Genomic DNA, 23166 nt, shown 5'->3' with positions numbered 1-23166 from the left:
GTATAAAAATGCATGAGAGCCACTTACGAATTATAAGCATAAAAAATCGATGCGATCGACATTGCAATCGCGATCGCGTGGACGTTACAGCAAGAAAAGAAAATGTGAGAAGAGAAAAAAATTCAAGGAGAACAAAAAAGTGCAAATAATGTCAATTTGACGTCATATTGGCCGATTATTGACCAAATTAATGCTATTTTTTCCATGTTTCGGTCAATATTATGACATTATTTTGACTTTCTTGTTCTCCCTGGGAAAGAGTAGAAAGAAAAAAAATCTCTCGAAGTAACTTAAGGGTGACTCACGTGAGACCCCGATACACACTTACGCACCTAAATCTTAATTCCTAATCGTTCATGGAACATACAATATTTAATATATCATAGATATATAGGACCAAAATCACCAGCACCAGCCGTGCGTCTGAGACGCCTCGAGCGCAACAGCGATCGCGCCGTAATTGTTCTCTTTCTTCCGCCATTCTCTCGAACGGAAAGCCGACTCGATCGATCTATCTATGAGATGGTCGTCGATCGATCGCGGGCGCGAAATTTCTCGCGATGACCATCGTCCGTGATCCGATCAGAAATCCTCGCGGCTTGAACGCGTCTTTCATTATATCGCGATTCCCACCGCACGCACGCGTAAAGTGTGCTAAGGCACTCTCGACAACTTAATAAACACCTCCGCGCGCGTGTTAGAGCAATCGTAAAATGTGCAAAAATATAATTAACCTTAATGCTCCCGTCGCGAGCAGGTAATGATTACGTCGACCAAGATATTTTCATCTTCCGTCAGATACACGCGACATTACGCTTTACTCATGCTTTACCTGCAAATTGACGTTTCGTTTCTTCTTTGTTCCGTATTTCAGGATTGTTACAAATTCCTCCTAAATAAATTATTCCATAACTTCTCCTAGACAAAATTTCATCATTTTCCTCGATGTTTTCAATAATATTTTCAATTTCTTTCGTTTTGTATTTTAAACCTTTTGTTGAGAAATCTCAATTTACCGTGGCAATGTAAATTATTATTAAAGTTACTGACGTTGCTTACATTTAATTTAAAAGTCGATAGTATTCCAAAACTGCGTGTAGGTGTGATGTACAAAATTCTGATAAAGTCTACTATAGATTTCTGATTAAATTCTTAAGAATTCTAATTGAGATAACAATCCAGACTTAATCAAAATTCTGGATTGTTCATTTTCCATCAGAATTCCAGTTGATCCAACCAAACATTTTTTTGCGTGTACGCATATTAAATTTCTTTAAGGTAAAAAATTTTAACTTTCCAGAAAATTTTGCAAAATTCCTTGACTTTCCCCTAATTTTTCTAACCATTTTCAATGTCCCTGATATTTCCCCGATTTTCATGATTTCCAGTTTTGTAGCAACCCTGATATTTTTGCTCGTTTGCGACGCAGTAGGGAAGGACGACGAGGTCAAGGCGCGTGCACGATTAGAAAAATTTTTTTCGCGTATAAAAAATAGATAATCTCCCGAGACAATTTCAATCTCCGATCGTTATCATATCGAGAAACGGCGGAATGAAGTTGCGACGAATAGTTCCGCGCGCTGAGTGTGGTGCGTCCCGTCGACGTATCGCGTACATTATTAGACAGCTCGAGGATCCGACGAACTGGTGCCGACAAGCGATTGTGAGAATAGAGAGGAAAGAGTCATTTCTTCCCTTTTCTCTGGCAAATTTCCACCCGCTCGCGTCTTCACCTCGCGACAAGAGCTTCGTCGAAACGAAAGACCGACCCGGTAGAAAATCGCGTGCTTACACATATACAGTTAATACAGTATTATTAAGAAAAACAAAAAAGAAAAAGAAAACGCGAAGACGCAAGTACGTACGCACAGGAGGGAGACAGAGAGGGAAAGTGAAAGGGAAGTGGGAAAAGAAGGGAATAAACATAAGGCGAAAGTGATCGCCCAAAATGGGCGTACTAAGCGGACCCGGCCGTGGCTCGGTGTTATCGTCGGGATAATATCGAGCATGGCGGATCATTATTTCGTTTTTTTTTCCTTTTTTTACCTTTCGATCTTTGTGCTGGTGGGCTCTTGTTGAGGTCACTCGCTCCAGAGACCACGTGCGCCTACTCGCACAAAGGAAAAGAGATTGAGAGGGGGAGAGAGAGAGAGAGAGAGAGAGAGAGGGAGAGACGGAGAAACGTTCCTTATAGACAATAAGGATGACAGAACTGGTATACCAGTCTCTGGCTACGCTCCGTCTTCTTCATGATGCCCTTCTTGTAGTACTGTCGGATGCTGCGGCTGAGCTTGTCATAGTTCATCGCGGGCCGATTCTTTCGCTTGCCCCAGAGTCGCGCCACGCGCACCGAGTCTTCGATCTTGAAGACCCCCTTGTTGCGATCCAGCCAGCGTATGCAGGAGCCGTGGACACCCGGACTCTGCAGCAGCTCCTTCAGGAACTGCCAGAGGTGAATGTGGCTACCGCCGTTGCGCATCTTACCGCCCGCGCCGCCGTTGTCATCGTTCCCGCTGCTCTGAGCGGAAGCGCAATCCTCATCCTCGTCTGCACCCGACAGAGAATCAAGGGTGAGAACGCAAGGAGTGAATTAATTGCGTTTTGTCAACTTGGCATCGTTGCGTTACATTTTACTCGCGCGTGAAGCCAAGTAAAGAGCCAATGTAATTATAACCTCTCTCATTACAACCTCTTTAGCTATAACAGGTATAGACTGCGCATTCCCTAGCTGACATCTTAACATCTGTACTCCGTTAGAAAGAGTCGAACGTATCAGCGTCTCTTTTCAATGTAATACTTTAGAAAGAAAAAGGAAGAAGAAACATTTATTATCATATACTAAGCTGGGCCTTCTAACACCAAATAAATTGAAGCAAAAAGAATATATAAGGAAGAAAAAACTTGCAAAAGTTAAAGAAAATTAATTACATTGAAAGACAAAAGAAAGGAATGTATGTAATAAACTTAAAGAATTTAGTCAAAATAAAATAAAATAAAATAAAATAAAAATAGAAGGAGCGAGAGAGAGAGAGAGAGAGAGAGAGAGAGACCGATACGTGATTCAAGGTCTGTCTTACTCTTTCTAAACCAAAGTGACAACTCCATAGGAATGCGCAGTTTATTAGTATTATGTCTATGGAATCAAGCAAGAAAATAAAGCGAGTCCACTTAATTTTTTCGTTAAACGAGTTTACCATTCGATAAAAATAATGGTCCGTTAAATGATAGAAGAAGCATGTATAATATACCATCTGAGAAATCAATAGTGCAGGGAGACTCCTTGAGGCCAACTATTGTATTTCCAACTGTCGGAGTCACGGCGCTGTTTGGAGACTGAACTACTCCCGTGGGAGTCCAGGAAGCGGCTAGAGTGTTTCGTGGTGATTCCTCGACGGCGGCCTTCCAGATCTCCAACTGTGCGTGCAGCATGCTCCCGCACTTGAATATAAACAGTCGTACCAGCATTATTAATCGGATATAATTAACATAATTATCCGTAGCTTCGACGTTTTATATAAAGCGGCGTCTATACGCATCAAATAGCACATCAATGCTCTAAACAGATGAAACGCAATCTATTACATATTATGCATAATATCAAAATATTAGCTATGTTATACATATATTGAGAACCTAAACTTAACTTGCCTTCAAGATCATATATATATATATATATATATAGGGACGATAAAAAATAATCAAAGCTGAGCACAGGAAAGAATAGACGCGAGAAAGAAGAAGAGAGAAAAAGAGAGACAGAAGAGCGCGTTAGGAGCGTTAGAATTCCAATGGAAGAATCGTTGTGCACGCGAGAGAAGAGAAAGCGGCTCCTCCGCGTTGAGAGAGACGCGACGCAACGCAACGCAACGCAACAGGCAAGACATTCGAGCGGTTGACCCACTTCTCGATGACGAGCCAATGGCGCGCACCGGTAGGCCGGTAGGCAGGCACGGTGAAGCCGATGCCGATCCTGCTGATCTTGGAATGAGTGTTCAACAAGTGGTTTGTACGCACGCACATTCATTTCGGACGCGCGGTTATTCTGCATCGCCATTCGCCGTTACATTCTCGTCGCCTATCTGCGCGATGCTCGTTCGTCAATCATTTCATCTCGAGCTATATTGGAGCAATATTTATAGCTGTTATTACAAAGCAACGATTCCAAATATGTAACGATTATTTGCAAGATTTAATTGTTGAAATTAGAAATCGCGTAGTGCTTATATTAACCAAGCATTTCCTTCAATCTGCCAATGTAATCTGTGCGCAGCACATTCTTATGCCTCATTCAGCGGCGCAATCATACTTGAATACTTTGCAATGTTCCGAGAAACAAATATTCTCGCGTATCGATAATCGCTGCCATTAAGACGCGATGCCAAACCGCAAAGAATGCCGTAATTATTTCCTCGAGGAGTCGATAAGCGAACGTGGCATGACTCGTCCGCGGGGACGTTACACGTCAGCATTAAACGCCATTCATTAAATGCAATCCAATTTTCTGCTCTTTTCACCTTTTTCGACATTTTCGATATCTTTTATCGTTCGATTTAAAAAAAGGTTAAAAAAACTCGACGTAATAAAAATTGTAGACAATTTTGTAAAGAAAGATATACGATTAAATACCTATCGCGCTTACAAGCTGTAAAATTAAATTGGCCGGATAAACCTTTACGCGGACGATATAAAGTACGCGTGCGCGTAATATTTGTGAGTTGAACCATGAATGAAGTCCGCGAAAGAAACTCGTGGATCGCGTCGCGGCGTCGCATCAACGAAGCACGAACAAACGAGGAAAGGACTTGGCGCGAGATCGCATCGCAGATAGAACGTGACCATAAGTCTGACCATGATTCCACGCTACGAGAACTACCGAAGTGGTACTTCGCAACTATCCATTCGCGATTATCCAATTACTAGACGCAAAGCGGAATCCATTATGCATGACTACTTCCCCGCTGCTCGTCTCATATATACACAGCTACTCTATACTCTTCTCTCGCTATTAATTTCCGTTAGACTTACGCCTGTAATTCTCTTCGAATAATAAGATGCGCATCGCATCGATCGACGAGACTCCGCAACATTTACCTATTTATGCTTACTTGATTGGATTTAAAAACATAACATAATTATCCGGCACATAGTTTATACGGCACATTGATTATGTTTCAGGCTCTTAACTGACTTTGATATTTCCTGTTTTTCTTCAACAAACTCAGCAAGATGGTGGAGAAACAATTAATTCTTAGGTAATGAAGCGAGGAAATGTATTTTCCTTTTCGTCCTATTTTATTATAATCATTGATACTGATGAAAAATAATCAACGAATATACAGTAACCGTAAAAAAAGATTACACTTTTTAGAAAAGAAAAAAAAACCAATTGGTTAAAATGACACTTCGTTTTATAATGCAACGTCAAATTCACTTTCTTGTCTTAGCTTTGTCAAGTTTAGGGTTATAACTGCAGTCGACAGATAGGTATAATCAATATTGGCACGCAACCGGTTTTTAGCACGCTCGATGCCGTGGATATAAAACTTGTTACTTAATAAGCGATTTAATGCAGCTTGTATGCACAAGTATCGGAAAAGCCAGCAGAGAGAAGCCGTCGTAATTTGTTATTTTCTCAGTTCTTTTCGAATAATAATATATTCATAAAGATAATTTCATACTTTGATTCGTCAAACAACTGATCATTAATAGTACCTTGTTACTTCATGTGTTAATCAAAAAGTACCACGGTACTTGTAATCACATATTTTTAAGTCAGACATTTACAAGGTAGAAAATTGCATTTATAGTGTAAATGTGCGCTAGACATGCATACTGTAATCAAAATTAATATTGACACTATTATACGGAATGTCCTGAGATTTGCGAAAAAAATACCTCAGTATAACTTATTATTTTACAAACTATTATTTAAAATAAAAATTTATAACAAATTTTACTTTTTTACTTAATTTTTTACTATATAGTAAGAAAGTTTATTTTGATTCGCAAATATACTCTATTTAAGATTGCACGACAAAGGTATTTGTCATACAGGGTGTTCCGTAAAGGCCGTAATAATACAGGGAGATTTCTGGCATCATTTTGAGATGAAAATCTTAATACCGTAATAATGTCAAGGTTACAATAATTTTTTAATATAATAAATATTAATAATTAGAAACATGAATAATTTTATTTTTACATATGTAATCTTTATATCGATATTAGTAAGAGGCGATAATTAGCTTTTAGACAATTAACAAGTTTTAGACGGTATAACTTAAATGCTTATAATTCAAAAATTATTATAGCCTCGATGTTTTGATATTAGAATGTTTGTCTTAAAATGATTTCAGGAATCTAAATCCTTAAATCTACCCCGATTGTTACAATCTTCACGGGACATCCCGTATATGACAATATAAAATAGTATTTCATTCAAAACAAGACTGGGGGATAATTATGTAAAAATTTATATTTTGATTTAAATTTTCACGTTGATACTTATATCAACGTCGTGAATATCGTTAATATCAGATTATGATACACGAGTGAGTTTCAATGAGATAAAAAAGAAGAGGTTAATAAGAGAAAAACGAAACGATAATCTTGAACAATCCTAAGGGCCTCTTTCCTGAAATCGTATTCCTGACACAAACGTGTAACTTTCACGCGTCAGATAATCATCTTGGGGAATTCCGATCCTGTTACGTTATGTCGAAATCTTGAATAACGTAGGTATATTCTCAACCACTAATTCTTCAGGCACAGATTACGCGGAAGGGACATAAACGCGCATCGATTACTAGGAAATTCACTTTCACCGGATCTTGGCAACGGACATTTCTCAAGTCCCGGTCCTGGTTTCTTCAACGATCGCGAATTGTTACGACAATAAAGGATAAAGTTAAAATTACGCTCACGATTGCGTGTAACTTTTTTGGATGTCAAATTTAAACTTAATTGCCATAATTTCACTGAAACATGAATTTACCGATTCACATCCATTCTGTTATTATTACATTACGTTTTACCGTCACTGATAAGTACTGACATTTATTAAAAATTAATCACTCTTGAAATATATATATATAAGTACAGTAATTTAATTTTAAATATGTGATTGCTTGTGAAAATATCTTTACTATCGAAAATCGAAATTTTGAACAAAATAGACGCAACATATTATACGACAATTATCGCGATAAATGTAAAATCTATTATAAATTTCCGCGACGTGACGAGAGATAAGTTCCATAAAAAATCCAATGATATCAATGAGGCAGATAAGAATACATTTTCATATAGGATTGAGTATCTGCACTTAATTATTGTTGCTAACATCATCGAGCATCCATATTACAATACGGAGAGAATGTCATGCAAAAAACCCATACGTAAATTTAAGTGTTTTTTTTTCTTGCCTCAGACCTTCTTACGTTAACGTAAAATAAAATCATTTCGAAAATCACGCGGCTGATTGATTCGTCGAAAGCACGTAAATACGTACGGTGATCCCTACGACGCGCGACGAGGTCGATCATCGCAGACGCAAGGCATTGCGTAACGGTACACGTCAAAGTTGTGAGTCGTGCATGCGCTTGACGTAGTCGGTAGTGTACGAGAAAATAAAAGTCGGACATGATAAAATGTAAAGATAAAGAATACCAATTTAATGTTTTTTTTTTGTAATGTTTTTTTTGTAATGTTTTGAGCAATTTCTTTTTTGCTCGGAGGTTAAAAGCGATGTCTGGATACAGGTATCTACATAATTTACCTACATTTAAATATTCTGTCGCGAGAAGCTGTCGAGAAAATAGAAGTAAACAACGAAATCTTATTCCCCGTTTAATCAGAGAGAGAGAGAGACTTTGTATATCAGAATCTTTCGAACAAACAGATTTGATTATTGCGCGTAAGATATTTAACGGAAAATGAGAAAATTACCAAAAAAGGTAATTTTTCACTTGGATAAGATATTTCCTGCCAAGGAAAAATGATAAATAATAAAAAAAAAATGTTAATAATTCTTGAAACGTGATCTCTGTGTCTCATTGACAGTATCATGAAAAGGTTAAAAAGGTCCTAAGGAAGGTATATATTTGAGCTGACCTGGGGAGCTCTCTGGCAGAATTCTTCTTCCGTGAGGGAGGCCAGCGTCGCACCATCCACGTTGAAGCTCTCCATAGGCACCGAAGGCAATTGCAATTGCCGCCTGGCCCACTGTACCCAAGCCGCCACATCCGCTGCGCTCCAGCGTCTGGGCTCTGCAATTAAGTGCAATCGGAAATCTGACGTTACTTACTCGTATATATTTTCACGGTCGCCAACCGAAAAGTGATGAAAAATCAAAAACTTGAAGGACCTTACGGTAAACCAGATTTAAAATTACACGAATATTCGTATCCTCCTCGCGTATCCTCAAGAAAAATCTTGAGGTGTTGGCTCAGAAAACAAAACACATTTTGGAACATTTCAGCAGCAACATTGCTGCAACGTTTAAAAATGTTTCTTGCTTATTGAGAAGATATATCGCGCGGAAGTATAATATAGTTGCGCATACGAGCGTAGAAGGATATTAGGAATAAAAAATCTGTAAGGCATGTAATTATATCGATGACGTGGATCTTCGTCACGGTACAGCACCATAATTTCGTAACTCCTCGTGAAAGCATGCCAGCACGACATGCTTTGGTAATTTATTTCAACCGTGACTCATGGTTCACATTAACAGATGAACTAGTTGCATTTGTGCGAATATAACGACGATGACGACGACATCGTCGTCGAAATTACTGCCCGCGGCAAGGTAACGAGAAGGCCTAACGGAACGAGACTAGCTGATACTTAACCGAGAAAACCAAAGTGCGCGTCGGAATTTCTGATGGCTCGCTCGTAATCATGTCGTCTATATACATCATCGAATGGCACCAAGTGAATATTTCCACGGTATATCTGATCACGAAGAGAGAGAGAGAGAGAGTTTATAGATGGAGAAGCTAACCGAGAAAACCAAAGTGCGCGTCGGAATTTCTGATGGCTCGCTCGTAATCATGTCGTCTATACATCATCGAATGGCACCAAGTGAATATTTCCACGGTATATCTGATCACGAAGAGAGAGTTTATAGATGGAGAAGTGAGACGACTAACGAATCTCGGCATTGCATTACAACTATGGACACGTACGATAAGTAGTTTGAGAGACTGCTAAGGAAAGAGGTGCTTGGCTTAATTCAAGTACTTTCATAAGTTCTGGAATGATAATAAGACTTGACGCTACAATCTACATTCTACCGTACGAAACACATCATCGAAAATCATGAATATACGAGATAATTCTCGAGTTACATTGTCGAGATAATCTTAGCAAAAGATGTAATGATAAAACCTTAAGAAACGCAAGAATAAATCTTACTTGATGATTACCATAAGGTTGATAATAATAATAATTAACGCGCACACGTAATTACAGTCATTGTCACGGCGACTATTATAGAAATGGCGTGCTTATATAAGAATATAACATACGCACTTACTCTCCATTATACTTGCAATTAATCTTTAGCGAGATAATATCGATAATCGTAAGATATGTATGATTTTATATCATATCTTTTATCATTTCAGCTCTTTAATTCATTATCCGGTATTTACGATTATAATAATATACATACGTATGGATTTTATAACGATTTTATGATGATGCATGTGAATACGCAAATTGTGGTCGAATAATTTGTGCTGTCTCAATTAATTTGATTTGCATTGTAAAAAAATGCTCAGTGCATTTTCTCTAAATTCTTTAAAGAAATATGAACAAGAGAAGATGATTTCAGAAAATTGTAATTAAACACGGAGGCTTCCTTAATTTTCAAGAAGGCTCACCTGGGTGAATGCCGAGCGCCACGCAGGTGTTGTCAAAGTCCTTCTGTAGTTGCTGAATAGCCAGACTGAGGACGGGCTCGAGCTGTTCGCGGGCGAGGTCGCCGACGCATTCGCCGGTCTCCATGTCCTCGACGAAACCAGTGCCGACGCCGCCGAGATCGACAGGTCTTAGATTGTACTTCCTCTGGAAGCTAGTATCCCTCAGCACTTCTCGCAGCAGCTGATGATCGCTCTTCTGCCCGTCCTTGAACAGTTCTTCCTCCTTTCGCAAAGGATTCGCCAGTTCTTCTCGCGATCCTCGTTCCACCTTAAGCTGACTCGTCTTGGAAATTACCACAAGATCCTTACGAAGGGCGGCGCCCTTGAAGAGGAGTTCGTGCAACGCTGAACTACCCTCAAATTCGCTCGAGGGACTAGGCGAAGACGAAGAGGAGGATGATAAAGAGGACGAACCGTTGTTGCTAGAAACGGATCGCGGTTCCTCCTTGAAAAGGATTTCTTTCAGCAACGGATGCCCCTGCACGCCGGGGTTCTCCTTCTTCCGGGGTAGGAAGTCGACGTCGAGACTGTTATAGATATCCTCCTCGCTTCGAGGCGGAGTACAGGGCACTGTGCAGTCGGTTGAGTCCTCGCGGTAACCCAGACTCTCGGCTAAGAGTCTGTAATCATGCGAAAATGCGCGATCCATTACGCATCAAGCCGTTGTACACAATAAATCTTCAATAGATTTAATTCATTGTGCTGCTAAGTAAAATCTGTATTTGCATTTTACTTTTACTTTTAATCAATATATAGGTATACAACGGCTTTAATATAGAGCCTATATAGTATCTCTACCTGGATTCCTGAAGAATAGCCAAAAGATCGAGGCTCTTCTCCCTCTTGACCGTTTGCTTGACGTTTGCCGCGGACGGTTCCGGGCTGGTGGGGTAAAACTGGGCGCTCTGAGGGCTCCTGGGTACGTAATAGGGACTCGTCGGATATCCCGGCGAGGAACCCTCGTGCGAGTAGTTGGGTGACAAGGGCAACTCGCCGGTTGGATACGGTGGGCTCTGGTAGATCGTGGGCGATCCCGGGCGTGGCGAGCGTGCCTCCTGCTTGATCTGCGAACTTTTCAAACAGGCCTGGCCGCCGGCGTCGCGGCCGGTCGGGCTGTAATCGTCCGGCAGGAGAGACAAATCGAACTGAAAAGTGCCGTAGTCGAATGACGGCGAGTACCCGGCCGCTGTCGGCACCGTCTGCGGCATCTGAAAGAGAACATCAAACATCAGTACGATTAGCTTGCAAGAAAAATACGAGTATGTAGAAAAGAGAAAACGCGGGGCGCTATGCCAAGACGCCCGCCCGCTCTCTGACGTGCGAGACACGTTTGCGAGCGCGTTTCTCACATCGTGCAGTCAAAGCTAGTCAAAGAGCATAGAGCACGGACTGTCCACCCCGGATTATTCAATTATTCAATTACTTTCGCGAAGGTCGGATCCTCTCGACATATGGATAATAAATAATAACGGATAATCACGTCAGATTTCTCGCAGTAAGTTTCCAAGCACATTGTCTCTATGATAGCAATAATTTCGACAGGAGATAGCGCGCGGTAATGAGTAAGGTGAGCCTCGATATCTGTTTGCGGCTGGGTCGTAAAATAAACGCGAGCGTAGTGTAGGTTATAAATGTACAAAGGGGAGAGGCAATAAACCGAATCATCTTTGGTTAGGTTGTCCGGATGATACGTTGTTCTTCATATCGAAAGCGAAAACTGCCGCGCGTCAATATATCAAGTATATTGATATACTTTTCCCGAGACCCGGTCTCGCGCAGCACGGGCCGCCCGTTTATCTTTCAGCGTGTTTATTGCCCCTCGCGCGACTCGCGAGTCGCTCATGGCGATCGTCCGGGAGGTGCGACTGTTTCGATACTTGAGAATGTTTTCACTACTAGTACAATGGTTGCGCTCTTCGAAAAATTTACTTTAAATTAATAAAGGTAAGCTTTTTAAAGGTAATTAAGAGTTTTTATTTTTTTAATTTTCAAGTAATATTTAGGGCTCAGGGTGTGTAATCTAAAGTAATCCAAAAACCTTCAAGTACATATTTCAAGACTGGCGTTAAAATACCTTACACAATTAGAAAAACCAAAGGTTTTATTATTTTTTATTATTTCCGTAGCGTCTGGAATTTTTCAAGTGCTCTCGTAAATTTACTCGCGAATGGAGCTTGCCTACAAATTCATATCAATTTTACAGTTATTTATTTGATTTAATTCTTAATGTTATTTTCTCATCGAATACGATTTTACATATAAGAATGAGGATGAAGCAAAAAATTGAACAATTTTTAAACCAGTAAGATAATTGTGCTCCAATTTTACACAAAGAATTTTTCAGACGCAACAATTTATGAAATTTTTATATTTTTTGTGATGTCTTAAGACGTGACCCATACATCCTTGACGAAATTAAAAAATTAACAAAGAAGATAAAAATTACCTTTAATCAATTATATTTAACTGTATTTATGTTGACAACGAGAAATATTATTAACAAGGATATACGACAGAGTCTAAAGTATAAAAGTTAGAGTTGAATTATGAACGTTGCGGAATGTTCGCATAAATTCTCATAAAGAGAAAGTCGATACAAAGCTCAAAAAAAAAAAAAATACGTTTACGGCGTGGAAAAAAAGTCTTAATGCTAATATCCAGGAAAAATGTATATAATATATCTAGAAATATATATATCTGTAAATAAAAAAAAATAGACTATATCTATATAAATAAATCCGTTAAAGCGTTTGCACCTAAATAAGAGAAACAATTGTTGTTGCAAACAGCAGCGTTTACGAAGGAGAATAATAAGGCTGATGTTTGAAAACGAGCGAGACAAGCGCGAGTTTCGGGTATCGCGGCCTCGGATCGTCGACGCTCATTTCGCGGCAAACAAAACATGGCATCGCATCGCATCGCATCGGAGAGATACGTACGGCGCGGTGTGGTGCACCTTAAGGGCCCATTTATCTCTACGTGTGTTTATTGCCCGTCGTGTGTTTGACCTCGCATCAGTTTGTTACGCTTTGTAAGCCCATTACAACGTTCCCAGTACATCTTCCCTCGCGCTCAGGCGGGGTCGCATCTGACATTTTGACGTAGTGCCCCGCAAAGGTCGACGCGAAATAAACGATTATGCCCACAGACACACCGCGCTCGCGCGCATCCTCTCAGCAGACAACGTAGAGACACAATACCTCTCCCACTTTGATCGCACGTGCACGTGAACGCACGAGCACACGAGCACGCGAGAATGGGCATGGGAGCTCCAAAGAGATACGAGCGAGCACGGCAAAAGCGTATATAAGTACTTATTCTCTCCCGAGAGGAGAGCCTCTCGAAAGGCAGAGCCGAGAAGTGAAAGAGAATGTTTATCTATATACTGATGGAATCTAAGAACGATGCACCTCTCGGGAGGGGAGAATGAACCTTCCTGTCCTGGACTTGCTTTGCGCGAAATCATGAGACCGCGATTCCCAACCGTGCAAATAATCGCATCTCTGAAAAATCCCTGATCAACGCTTTCAACCAAATAGATTATCATTAACGTTTCATGGTATGTAACATTTTCCGCAATACATTATTTACACAGTTTTTAATGTTACACGTGCAACTTTTGTGTTGTAATATTCTACTTATCGACTAAGAAAGGAGGAGTTTTTTGGATCTCGCCGGTGAAACACTTGCGTGGCAAATGTGCGAGAATGGTGCTCCCATGGAGAGAATTTAACCATTTAATGGCTCTCCTTGAGTTTCGCTACCTCCCTGATCCCTCTCGAGACTTTCGCAAAGACAAGCCATTGACGTCACGTTCAAGCGTTCGACTAATCTCCGGTGCAGCCCGTGCAGCTGCATTCTCCCCTTCCGTGCGCAAAACACGGGATTCCACCGGAGTCACGGGCCGCAACAGCCACGGGGCGACCTCATCATTTTCGCGAGACGGTCGTCCTGTTTAAACACCGTTATTTATTCGCAACCATCACCCCGTCACCGTATTTCTCCGCAATCGGGTTTTCACGTAAATCATTCCTCCGAAATGTACTTGTGCGTCTTGAATCTTTTCCTACGCATACAAACCATACTATTTACGGTATATATACTATATACCGATAGAGCCTAAGAACATCGCGCTATTAACATCTTCTGATTCTATGATTTCAAGAGATAAAAGCCGGTATTCGTATAATCCGTTATTTATCTCAACATCGTCTTGAATAATATCTTAAGATACTAATATGGCTCTCTGATCCGTATTCATAGTCTGTTCTAATTTCAAGACCGTTTTAAATAATGTGATCTCTAATTGATACGGTTTATGACAATTTAAAATCGTACTTCATAGTTATAAGAGTCTTAATTAAGGATAGACTATGAATAATCGGCCAAAGGCTCATACTTAATTGAAACTTAACCCTAATGCCCTTTTCCATCATTGTAGATTAATTTTAATCTCGGTTTAACTTATTCTTCACCTTTTTCTCAGTCTAAGAATTAGAAAAAGATGAGAAGAGTTAGTTGAACCGAGATTAAAATTAAATCATATTGATAGAAACGGTTGTACACGATGATTTTCCAGTCCTTAACTACACACAATGAGTCGTTTGTGTCCCGAGTTAATTTTCATCATTTTAAGAAATATATATTATATGTATATATAAATTATTAAGTGATATTCTTACATATACTTAAACATCTTTAGCATATATTTAGCTCATAGTTTTTCGAGGAAAAAAAATATGCAGGATCCAACTGTGTGAACTAAGGAGTATACTAATACTTTGATTTTCCTTTTTTTTCTTTCGTTTCTGTTATTCGAAAAATATAAAAATATAAAAGCTATAATAGTCGTCGTCGTAATTCCAAAGCTGCAACGAAAATAAATTTCCTCACTCACTAATTGAAAATCAATAAACAGTGAATTATCGCGGATTATTATGAGACGCGATGCATCTTGTTATTAACACGAGAAACATGTATATGTAGTGTCACAATGACAAGAATTATCATCGTTGAGACGCTTGCCGTCGAGCGCGATAACGTGTGAATTATCAGCCACTCGGCTTATTTCGTAATACGATTCGAGTTTTCATGATCTCGTCGGACTTTGGACGTGCACGTTGACATTTTGAGCGAGAAATCGCGACCTTCGATAACACTGCGACCACGAAATCAGAAACGAGGCGTCTCTCTCCTCGAGACGCGGTTTTCGTTTGTGCAATGTAAAAATACCTTGGTGGTGTCTACCAAGTCATCATATTAGAAAAATAGCATTCCATATGCACGTTCGCGAAAAAAAAGGTGAAAAGTTACGAGACAGTCATCAAAACAGCAGTATCTAAGATGCATGTTGAAAAGTGTTGTTACTTTTTCCTGTATGCTGCAGACACACACGCGCGCTCGTACAAACACGTATATGTATATGTATGTGTATAAATATTTGTATGTACATTTTTAATAACACGTTACACATTAGCATTTCACATTAAGATGCATGTTGAAAAGTGTTGTTACTTTTTCCTGTATGCTGCAGACACACACGCGCGCTCGCACAAACACGTATATGTATATGTATGTGTATAAATATTTGTATGTACATTTTTAATAACACGATACACATTAGCATTCGTTGTGAAATCAAAATACTACAGACAAGTCTAATGTAAATGTGATTTTTAATACGTAACATGCACAATTAGTTTATTTTAATCTTCATTAGCTTAATGGAAATGTTGCCACTTCAGACAATTACAACATACCTCTTTCGAATGACGATTTTGATACAAAAATAAGTCTTGATAACGTTTGCATAATATTCTAATTTTAAGGAATAGCAATCTAACAGTTGAAAGAGAAGCTTTTTTATATGATATAGATATTCTCGGAGATCTTTCAAGTATTTATAAAAGAGAGTTAAGTGCGGAAACAATCACAGCAATAATATCATAATTTGCAAGATTTTCATCTTGATTTTATTTTAACAAAAAGGATTTATAAAGAATTTTGAGATCTTTATACAATAGCAAAATATAAATCTATCTGCAATTTCACTTTGCATTTTGACTTTAACTATCCAATGAACTGGAACTGATTTTTAGTCTCGTAATTGATTTTTATATATATATATATATATTTTTTTTTCTTAAGATTTTAATGAAAAATATAAAGAGATATCTTTATTTGAATTGACACAACTATCACGTCTTTGTCTCATATCTGTGTCTTTGCCATATCAATTTCACTGAGCAATTAAATTAAAAAGAGTTATTCCACTGTACTTGACATTCTTGTTAATTACCTCGCCTGTAGTCATACTGCTTTGTAATGTCGTTATTAACGTGCGACATGAAAAAGCGAATGAGCATAAAGAGGCGAGGCCTTCGGTGCTGCAATCTCAAAATTTTTCAGCAGTGCATTTTTGGAATTGGCAGAAAAATTAATCGCGCACGCAAAATGCAACTTATTACTATACATAGGATATTGTGCAGAAAGTATACTGATTTCAAGGTTTTTTTTCCTACGGAAAGATTAACTTAAAGTTGGCTAAAGAATCCATCATTAAAAGGTATCAATAACGAAACACATGCCTACGCATATACTGCAGAAGTATAGCTATCTTTATTTCGCATCGTCATTTTCGAGTCGTCGTTTTACGAGTTGGAATATTTATGATAGGAATTTCCTCCCGAATTATCATCGTGACAAGACGCGAGATGCGCGAATGGCCATTCTTCCACCTTGCTGTGATTGTATTAATTTCGCTCGGACGTTGGTGCATCGTGCAATTAATTCCACTAACGCTAAATACGGCAAACTGATGTCAGCCGCCTCGACCTGAACGCGGGAATTGCGGCTCGCGTGCGTCATACCGCTGAATGCCGCTGAATGCCGCTGAATTACTCCAGAAACCCCGTTTCCAGTCCGTCGCCCATTCAAACTCGTCTCGGTCCAGGACACGCTTTCGGCTATTAAAATTTTACCTTTATATTAAGTAAATAGGCATAAGCGTAAAACATTGCTTACGCGTTCCACGGAGAGAACGTTAATTGAATGAAATAATTAGGAAATTTCTCGAGCCACACATTACATACGTATATACGGTTAAAAGTATAATTATCAAAAAGCTCGATATGTATACATACATGTATAAGGATTCCTCGGAATAAACTTTTTTTACTCGGTTAAAAGTAATCAGAAAAAAATATGAAAATAATTGAGTGCCGAGTAAGACAAAATGTCAATATACGCATCTTATATAAAAAGTGAAAAGAATAAAATCAATATTTACATTCCAAATGTTTTTCAGCTTCCAGTCGATTGATTGGTATAAGGAATAATATAATTTCTTTATACATATTATACAATAATAATATACTTGGAATGGAAGAAAAATGGAAAAACTTTGATATAATAGACACAACATGTTTACCACGTTGAATAGTTCACTTCTATCGAGCTTTTCTATTGAGCTTCAATCGATTTCGTGATACTACATCCATATTACAGCCTTACAACATCTTTGTCGAGCAACAGCTTTAAGCGTATCGAAAGCGACATACGGAATATTCATTATATGCGTCCGCGGAGAAATCAGCCATCACTACCATCGTTACAATCGCGCAGCACATCAACTGTCAAGGATTACTCACTTATTCCTCGAACGAAGATGCAGGAAGTATTTTTGCGGCTCATTATATGCGGTTGATTTCTATGCATTATTAGTGCAACGGAGACAACGGAATACACTCGAGCTTCATCTGCATATTTTTTCTCCCTGGATTAATCGTCGCACTACCGCATGTTATTGTGTGTGTGTGTCATCCGTGACGTCATAAAGCCGCATTAAAATAGTATCGCAGCATCACTACACGAGATACAAACATTACGAGTGAGTAGTAGGTTTTCCCCACTTCAATTCCGTACTTGTATAGTATCGCAGCATCACTACACGAGATACAAACATTACGAGTGAGTAGTAGGTTTTCCCCACTACAATTCCGTACTCGCCTCGCACGTCGCGATTACATCTTTTTCTACCTGGACATCTTCCCTTTTTATATTGTCATTAAATCTTAAGCGTCAAAGCGATATTTTTAAATCACATACAGTTTGCTTAATCCTGCGCACTTTTTATCGGTTTCGAATCAATTAATCAGCTTTATGAATCTTTTTCTAATTTCTTTTTAGTGATTTAATATATTAAATTATTGGATCGGTAATCTATAATTTTCTTGCTTTATTTAAACATCATGTATACCGTCTTCTCTTGCACATTTCTTTTTGCCGTATATAATCAGGAATATTCTCTCAATTTCAAGGCAACTGTTTCGTGTAAAATCTCACCTGTGGACGTTATTTTAATCATGTCCTACATGTCTCAAGGTCATTTCGGACATTTAATTCCGATAAAAAAAAGCCCCTATTACACATTATCTCGGCGCGAGAAAGATTTTTTTGCGGTCGCGTGGTTTATTTTTTCGCGCAATCAATTACCCAGCGTGCGAGCAGTGAATAAGTAGGAAAAATGATAGCGATCGCTCGTTCATTAATTTACAACCGCTCACAATATTTCACGGACTATGACAAACGCCGGACATCCCGTATAATGTGTTTTTTATGCACGCAATTTAATTGAATTCTTCACATTTTCATTCATCCATTTCTTGAACAAATTATGAGACATGATAATTTTATAAATATCGTATAACCAAGGGTCGCTCACACATTATAGAATCGCTCACTTATTATTCCAATACAAATGAATAAAATGATCTTTGGCACTCACATTTTACAAAGATAAATAAGAAAATGCATATTGATCGTTGATTGATCAATTAATTGAAAGATTGGTAGAGAGTGCATATGTACAGAAGAGCAGTGAGCTCGAGTGATTCTCCTTGAATTTAAGTATCGTATTATGATGCAAGTGTAAAAGGTAGAGGAAATCGTATTTAATAACCAGGTAATGCGCTAAGAAAGCGTGTAACAATCAACATATCAGCGGTAAGAGCAGATGTGCGTGAGTATGGCTGCATAGCTATTGTCCGTATAACACTCGCGAGAACGGAAATTATAGGCGAATGATGTTGCGCGAGCGAACGTCGCGTTTTACACGGCGACCAAGTCGCCAAGTGCAACCCCTGATGGCTACTTTATATGGTATTTTATACTTAGGTATAATGTACTCGCCACGCGGTGAGTAAACGACGGCATCGCGGATCCTATATAATGACTGAACGACTAAACACGATCGCCGCACCGCCAAGTCTCGCGCTTTATCTCGGGATAACAGCTGCGTTTCCTTCGTCGCACGAAATACTTGCGGAATACCTGCAGTGAACAACGCATTGCTGACCGAGTCTCTCACAAGGTATCAGTCCCATCACTTATCACGGAAGAGATCAGACTTTAATATCTTTTTTCGAGTTTTTCGAGTGAATTGTCACTCTGAAGAGTGAAAGCTCTTAAATAATTCTTAAGTAATTAAAAAAACGTTAGATTCCTTAAATTGTTGTCATCCGTCTGCAAAATCTCTTGCAACGAAATTGCAGCCACTCCATAACAAGAAAGACTCTTTTTCAAGAATGAGATTCCATTCCAAAAAATTTAGAGAGTAAATAAATCGGAAATTTTTTAAATATGTATTTGAAAAGAATCGTTAGTGCGATTGGTTGAGGAAATTGATATATAATTGTCTAATTATCAAGTGATTGAGCTGAATTTTCAGCGGTTCCTTCACAATCGTATGTCTTCCGAAGGCGAAGAATGTGAACACGCTCGGAAGAAAAAAGCGGAAGATCGAGAACGGTCAGCGAGGCAAGACAAATAAATAGGCAGCGTAAATAGTAACATAATACCACATAATGGGGGCATAACGCGCCACGGTAATGCCGTCAGTGCATCACCGTGAAGAAGTTATGGCAGGTCGGCTTTTGTCCGGCGCGAGTGAGCTTTAAAGTAGCGTTATTAAGCGCCTCGGATCCCCCAACTGCAGGATCGTGTCCTAGGGCACTATCCTACGTCAGTGGATATAATCCAGCAAGGATCGTAAATTCGCATCCGAGACCCACAAGTCTCACAAGGCTACACAGTGGAGACCTCTCTTCTCGTAGAGATAGTCTTCATTCTCACAGAAGACTACAGATCTCGAACATCACGTTTTATTCCACAAGATAAATTCGCAAATGTCGGTTCCGTTTATTCATTCATTATTCTCTCCTCTCTTTCTTCCTCTTGGGGGCTTTTATTTATCATTTTATTTTAATAACACCTCTTCCCAACATATATCTATTTCTTATTAAATCCACAAAATTTATAGAATACCTATATCTTTAATAAATGGATCTAATAATATTGTATATAAAGAGATGAACAATTTTTATTTATAATTAAACAAATTTATTCACAAAAAACAAACCTCTTTAAAAAAGAAAAGATATACTGCCAGGTGCATGAAAAAAAGTATCGAATATTACGTTCCTATTAATAAAAAAACGGATACGAAATAAATGCAATTAGCCGTGCAAGTATTTCATAACGCAAAGCACATAGATTGAAAGTGACTAAAATGTTCAACTGGATTATAGTGAAGAAAAAGCGTGGCGTGCCTAGGTCACATTAATTGTACTTCTGTGAATATATTATCTCAACACGATATTTCCATTATACATTAAAATAAAAAAGTAATAGTCATTTGTATATATAAATATAATACATATATATATGTAGTGACATATTTTGTGGGACATGACAATATACTGACAAATAATAGACGTGATATAAATTATAGAGAAATAATACGTAATAATATTGATAATATTTAGATACAGAAACATTATAGATAACGTCGCCCGGAGTCTATTTGAGTAATTTCGAAAAGTTAATCTTAAATTATAAATGTCCGCGATATTAAATCGATAATGAAAGAAATAACGAGACACGGTAGTGTCGTACGATATCTGTTTTCTTTTGTAACAATCGCATGTGATAATTTTATGGGAAATTCGTTGAAACATCTTTCCCTCGAGCGCGAGCGCGAGCGCGAGCGCTCGCGCTCGTATATTCGTATATACTCTCTCACGACCGTTAATCGACTCTCGTTAATAATTGCCTCATTATTGCGCATCGTTGCGCCGCCCGTAGCCGATATATCGACGGCGTACGCTATTAATAACACTTTACCGCCCACGCATCGCCTTCGCGACTGTAATGTCTTACGTGCGTGTGTATTCACTTCACACGTGCATGTTGCACGACGTGTTACAGCAGCAAGCGTTACAATCGCGAAAAATTCGCGCTAGCTTTCACGCAATCGAGCACTTCGACTGCGTATGGAAGACATTTAGAGCGGTATTTCCCTTCCTGAGACCCCCCAAAGACCTGAAGAAATTTAACGAAGAAACTTTCTGTCATTATTTCATAAGTTTGCTTTGATAAATCTTGTTTGGATATTTTTTGTTGTAAAATTTACAATTCACCACGAAGACATTTATTTTTATATTTATGTTCCAAAAAATAATTTATTTTTTGTATACTGCTAAATAAAAAAATATATTATTTAAATTTAAAAAATAGTCTGACTAAAACGTGGGCTGAATCTTCGAATTTGGATATATACATATATATAGTATATAGTATATTTAAAATAAAATGGACGCCAAAGGATAAATATTAAACATCTTTTTTTGTCTCTTTAAGATTATTGCTAATATTTGCGTTCGCCTTTTGAAAATTGAGCTGCGTATACAATATATATATAGAACTAAAAAATTATTTTAATTTAACATTTTATAATGTATTTCGATATTTCATTCGTATAAGATTTCTTATTAGGTGTACTTACTTTTTTAAAGAAACCATATTCAGAAATGTTATTTAGAACACTCGGAATATATTTTTATAATATATTCATGCTAAAGAAAGATATTTACTTGGAGGAAAATATCGCTGCAATATGCATTTACATCTATAGAATCTGAAATTAAACTAACTGAAATAATAATAGTTTCAATATTTGCTGTAAATATCGAAAGATTATTTATATTCGCTTTGTTATTTCATGCATCACAGAAAGGTGATTTCAATGTTGATTTCATCAACGTAGGAGTACTACGTAATAAATGATTTCGATAGCTTCCGTGTTTGAAGGGGCCCCTTGTCACTTGTGACGTAGGACCTTGCGTTGCTTTTGAATTAGTCATGTTAAAAAAAAAAACATTATGGTTAGTTTAATTTAATATAACCCGTTCTCCGAGTATATCAATCAATCGCGAGATTGATCAGCAAAAAGTCGACAACGCAAAATCTTTCCAAGTTATTTGTTGAGCCCTGAAAGAGAATAAAAACAAATCAAATCCGTTTCTCGAATTTATGAGATTTTATCATCCTTTTGAAATATTATAAAAAGATTAATTAATTTGTCGTGTACAATACATATTTTCTTGTAATAATCTAATTTGTCATTGTTTATTATTATTTATACTATTATTTATATTATATCATTTATCATTACGTAGTTTAAAAATTGAGAATAATCTTTTTTTGTAATAAACTATTTCTAATTAAAGGATAAATATATTTTCATCTTTTCAATAAGTGCATGGTTTTAAGCATTGGCGATAAAAATAACAAAGACACAATATAAAGCAACTGAAGTAAAATATAAAAGGGATTCGACGTGAGGGGGGGGGGGGGGGGGGGGGGGGAGAAAGAGCAACTCATATAATTCGCAAGTTTAATAAGTTTCTGATATCTAGAATAAAAATTTTATGCAAAAATATATAAACCGAGAGAGAAATGAAAGAAACCGTTTACAAATTAAACACGCAAATATATGCCAATAGAAGTACGTCATCAATTCTTTCTAATTTTATCCTTGTGTCATTCAACATTCGTGAGATAATATACATCTCTAGTGTAAACTAATGTTCGATTACAGCAAAATTGTATCTTTGCACGTGTCCCACATTCGATACCGACATTGAAGAGTTGCCGTCGAATAGTATAGCTGTACGAGTATTTTTGTCCGTCGAAATTACATCGACGCTGTTCCCCTGCCTTCTCTCTATACTCCTTTCGCTCGCACTGGAGCTAACGAGGGAGACGAGGACGGCGATAGGAAGTTGGCCGTCATGCAGGATTTGGAAAACCCAAAGTAACCGACCTTGAGGCGGGCCGGGCCGGGCCAGGACCGGCAGAGGAGAGGAATGACCATCTCTCTCTCTCTCTCTCTCTCTCTCTC

At 38.2% G+C, this 23166-nt stretch overlaps 1 protein-coding gene across 1 annotated transcript in view; it reads right to left on the bottom strand.

Moving 5' to 3' along the window:
* Positions 1-2036: 2036 nt before the first annotated feature.
* Positions 2037-23166, bottom strand: part of Ets98B (DNA-binding protein Ets98B) — a 37815-nt gene continuing 16685 nt past the window's right edge. Inside the window, exons 2-6 of the mRNA XM_018506722.1 lie at positions 10725-11134; positions 9888-10546; positions 8113-8267; positions 3249-3438; positions 2037-2547 (exon numbers count right to left, since the gene is read on the bottom strand). Coding sequence (XP_018362224.1) covers positions 2189-2547; positions 3249-3438; positions 8113-8267; positions 9888-10546; positions 10725-11134 — 1773 coding nt within the window. The 3' untranslated portion in view covers positions 2037-2188. The remainder of the gene's footprint in view (positions 2548-3248; positions 3439-8112; positions 8268-9887; positions 10547-10724; positions 11135-23166) is intronic.

The sequence above is a fragment of the Trachymyrmex cornetzi genome, unplaced genomic scaffold (assembly GCF_001594075.2).
Source record: "Trachymyrmex cornetzi isolate Tcor2-1 unplaced genomic scaffold, Tcor1.1 scaffold23, whole genome shotgun sequence".
NCBI lineage: Eukaryota > Metazoa > Arthropoda > Insecta > Hymenoptera > Formicidae > Trachymyrmex > Trachymyrmex cornetzi.
Note: the sequence above shows the minus strand (reverse complement) of the source record. Positions and strands in the feature narration are given on the sequence as shown.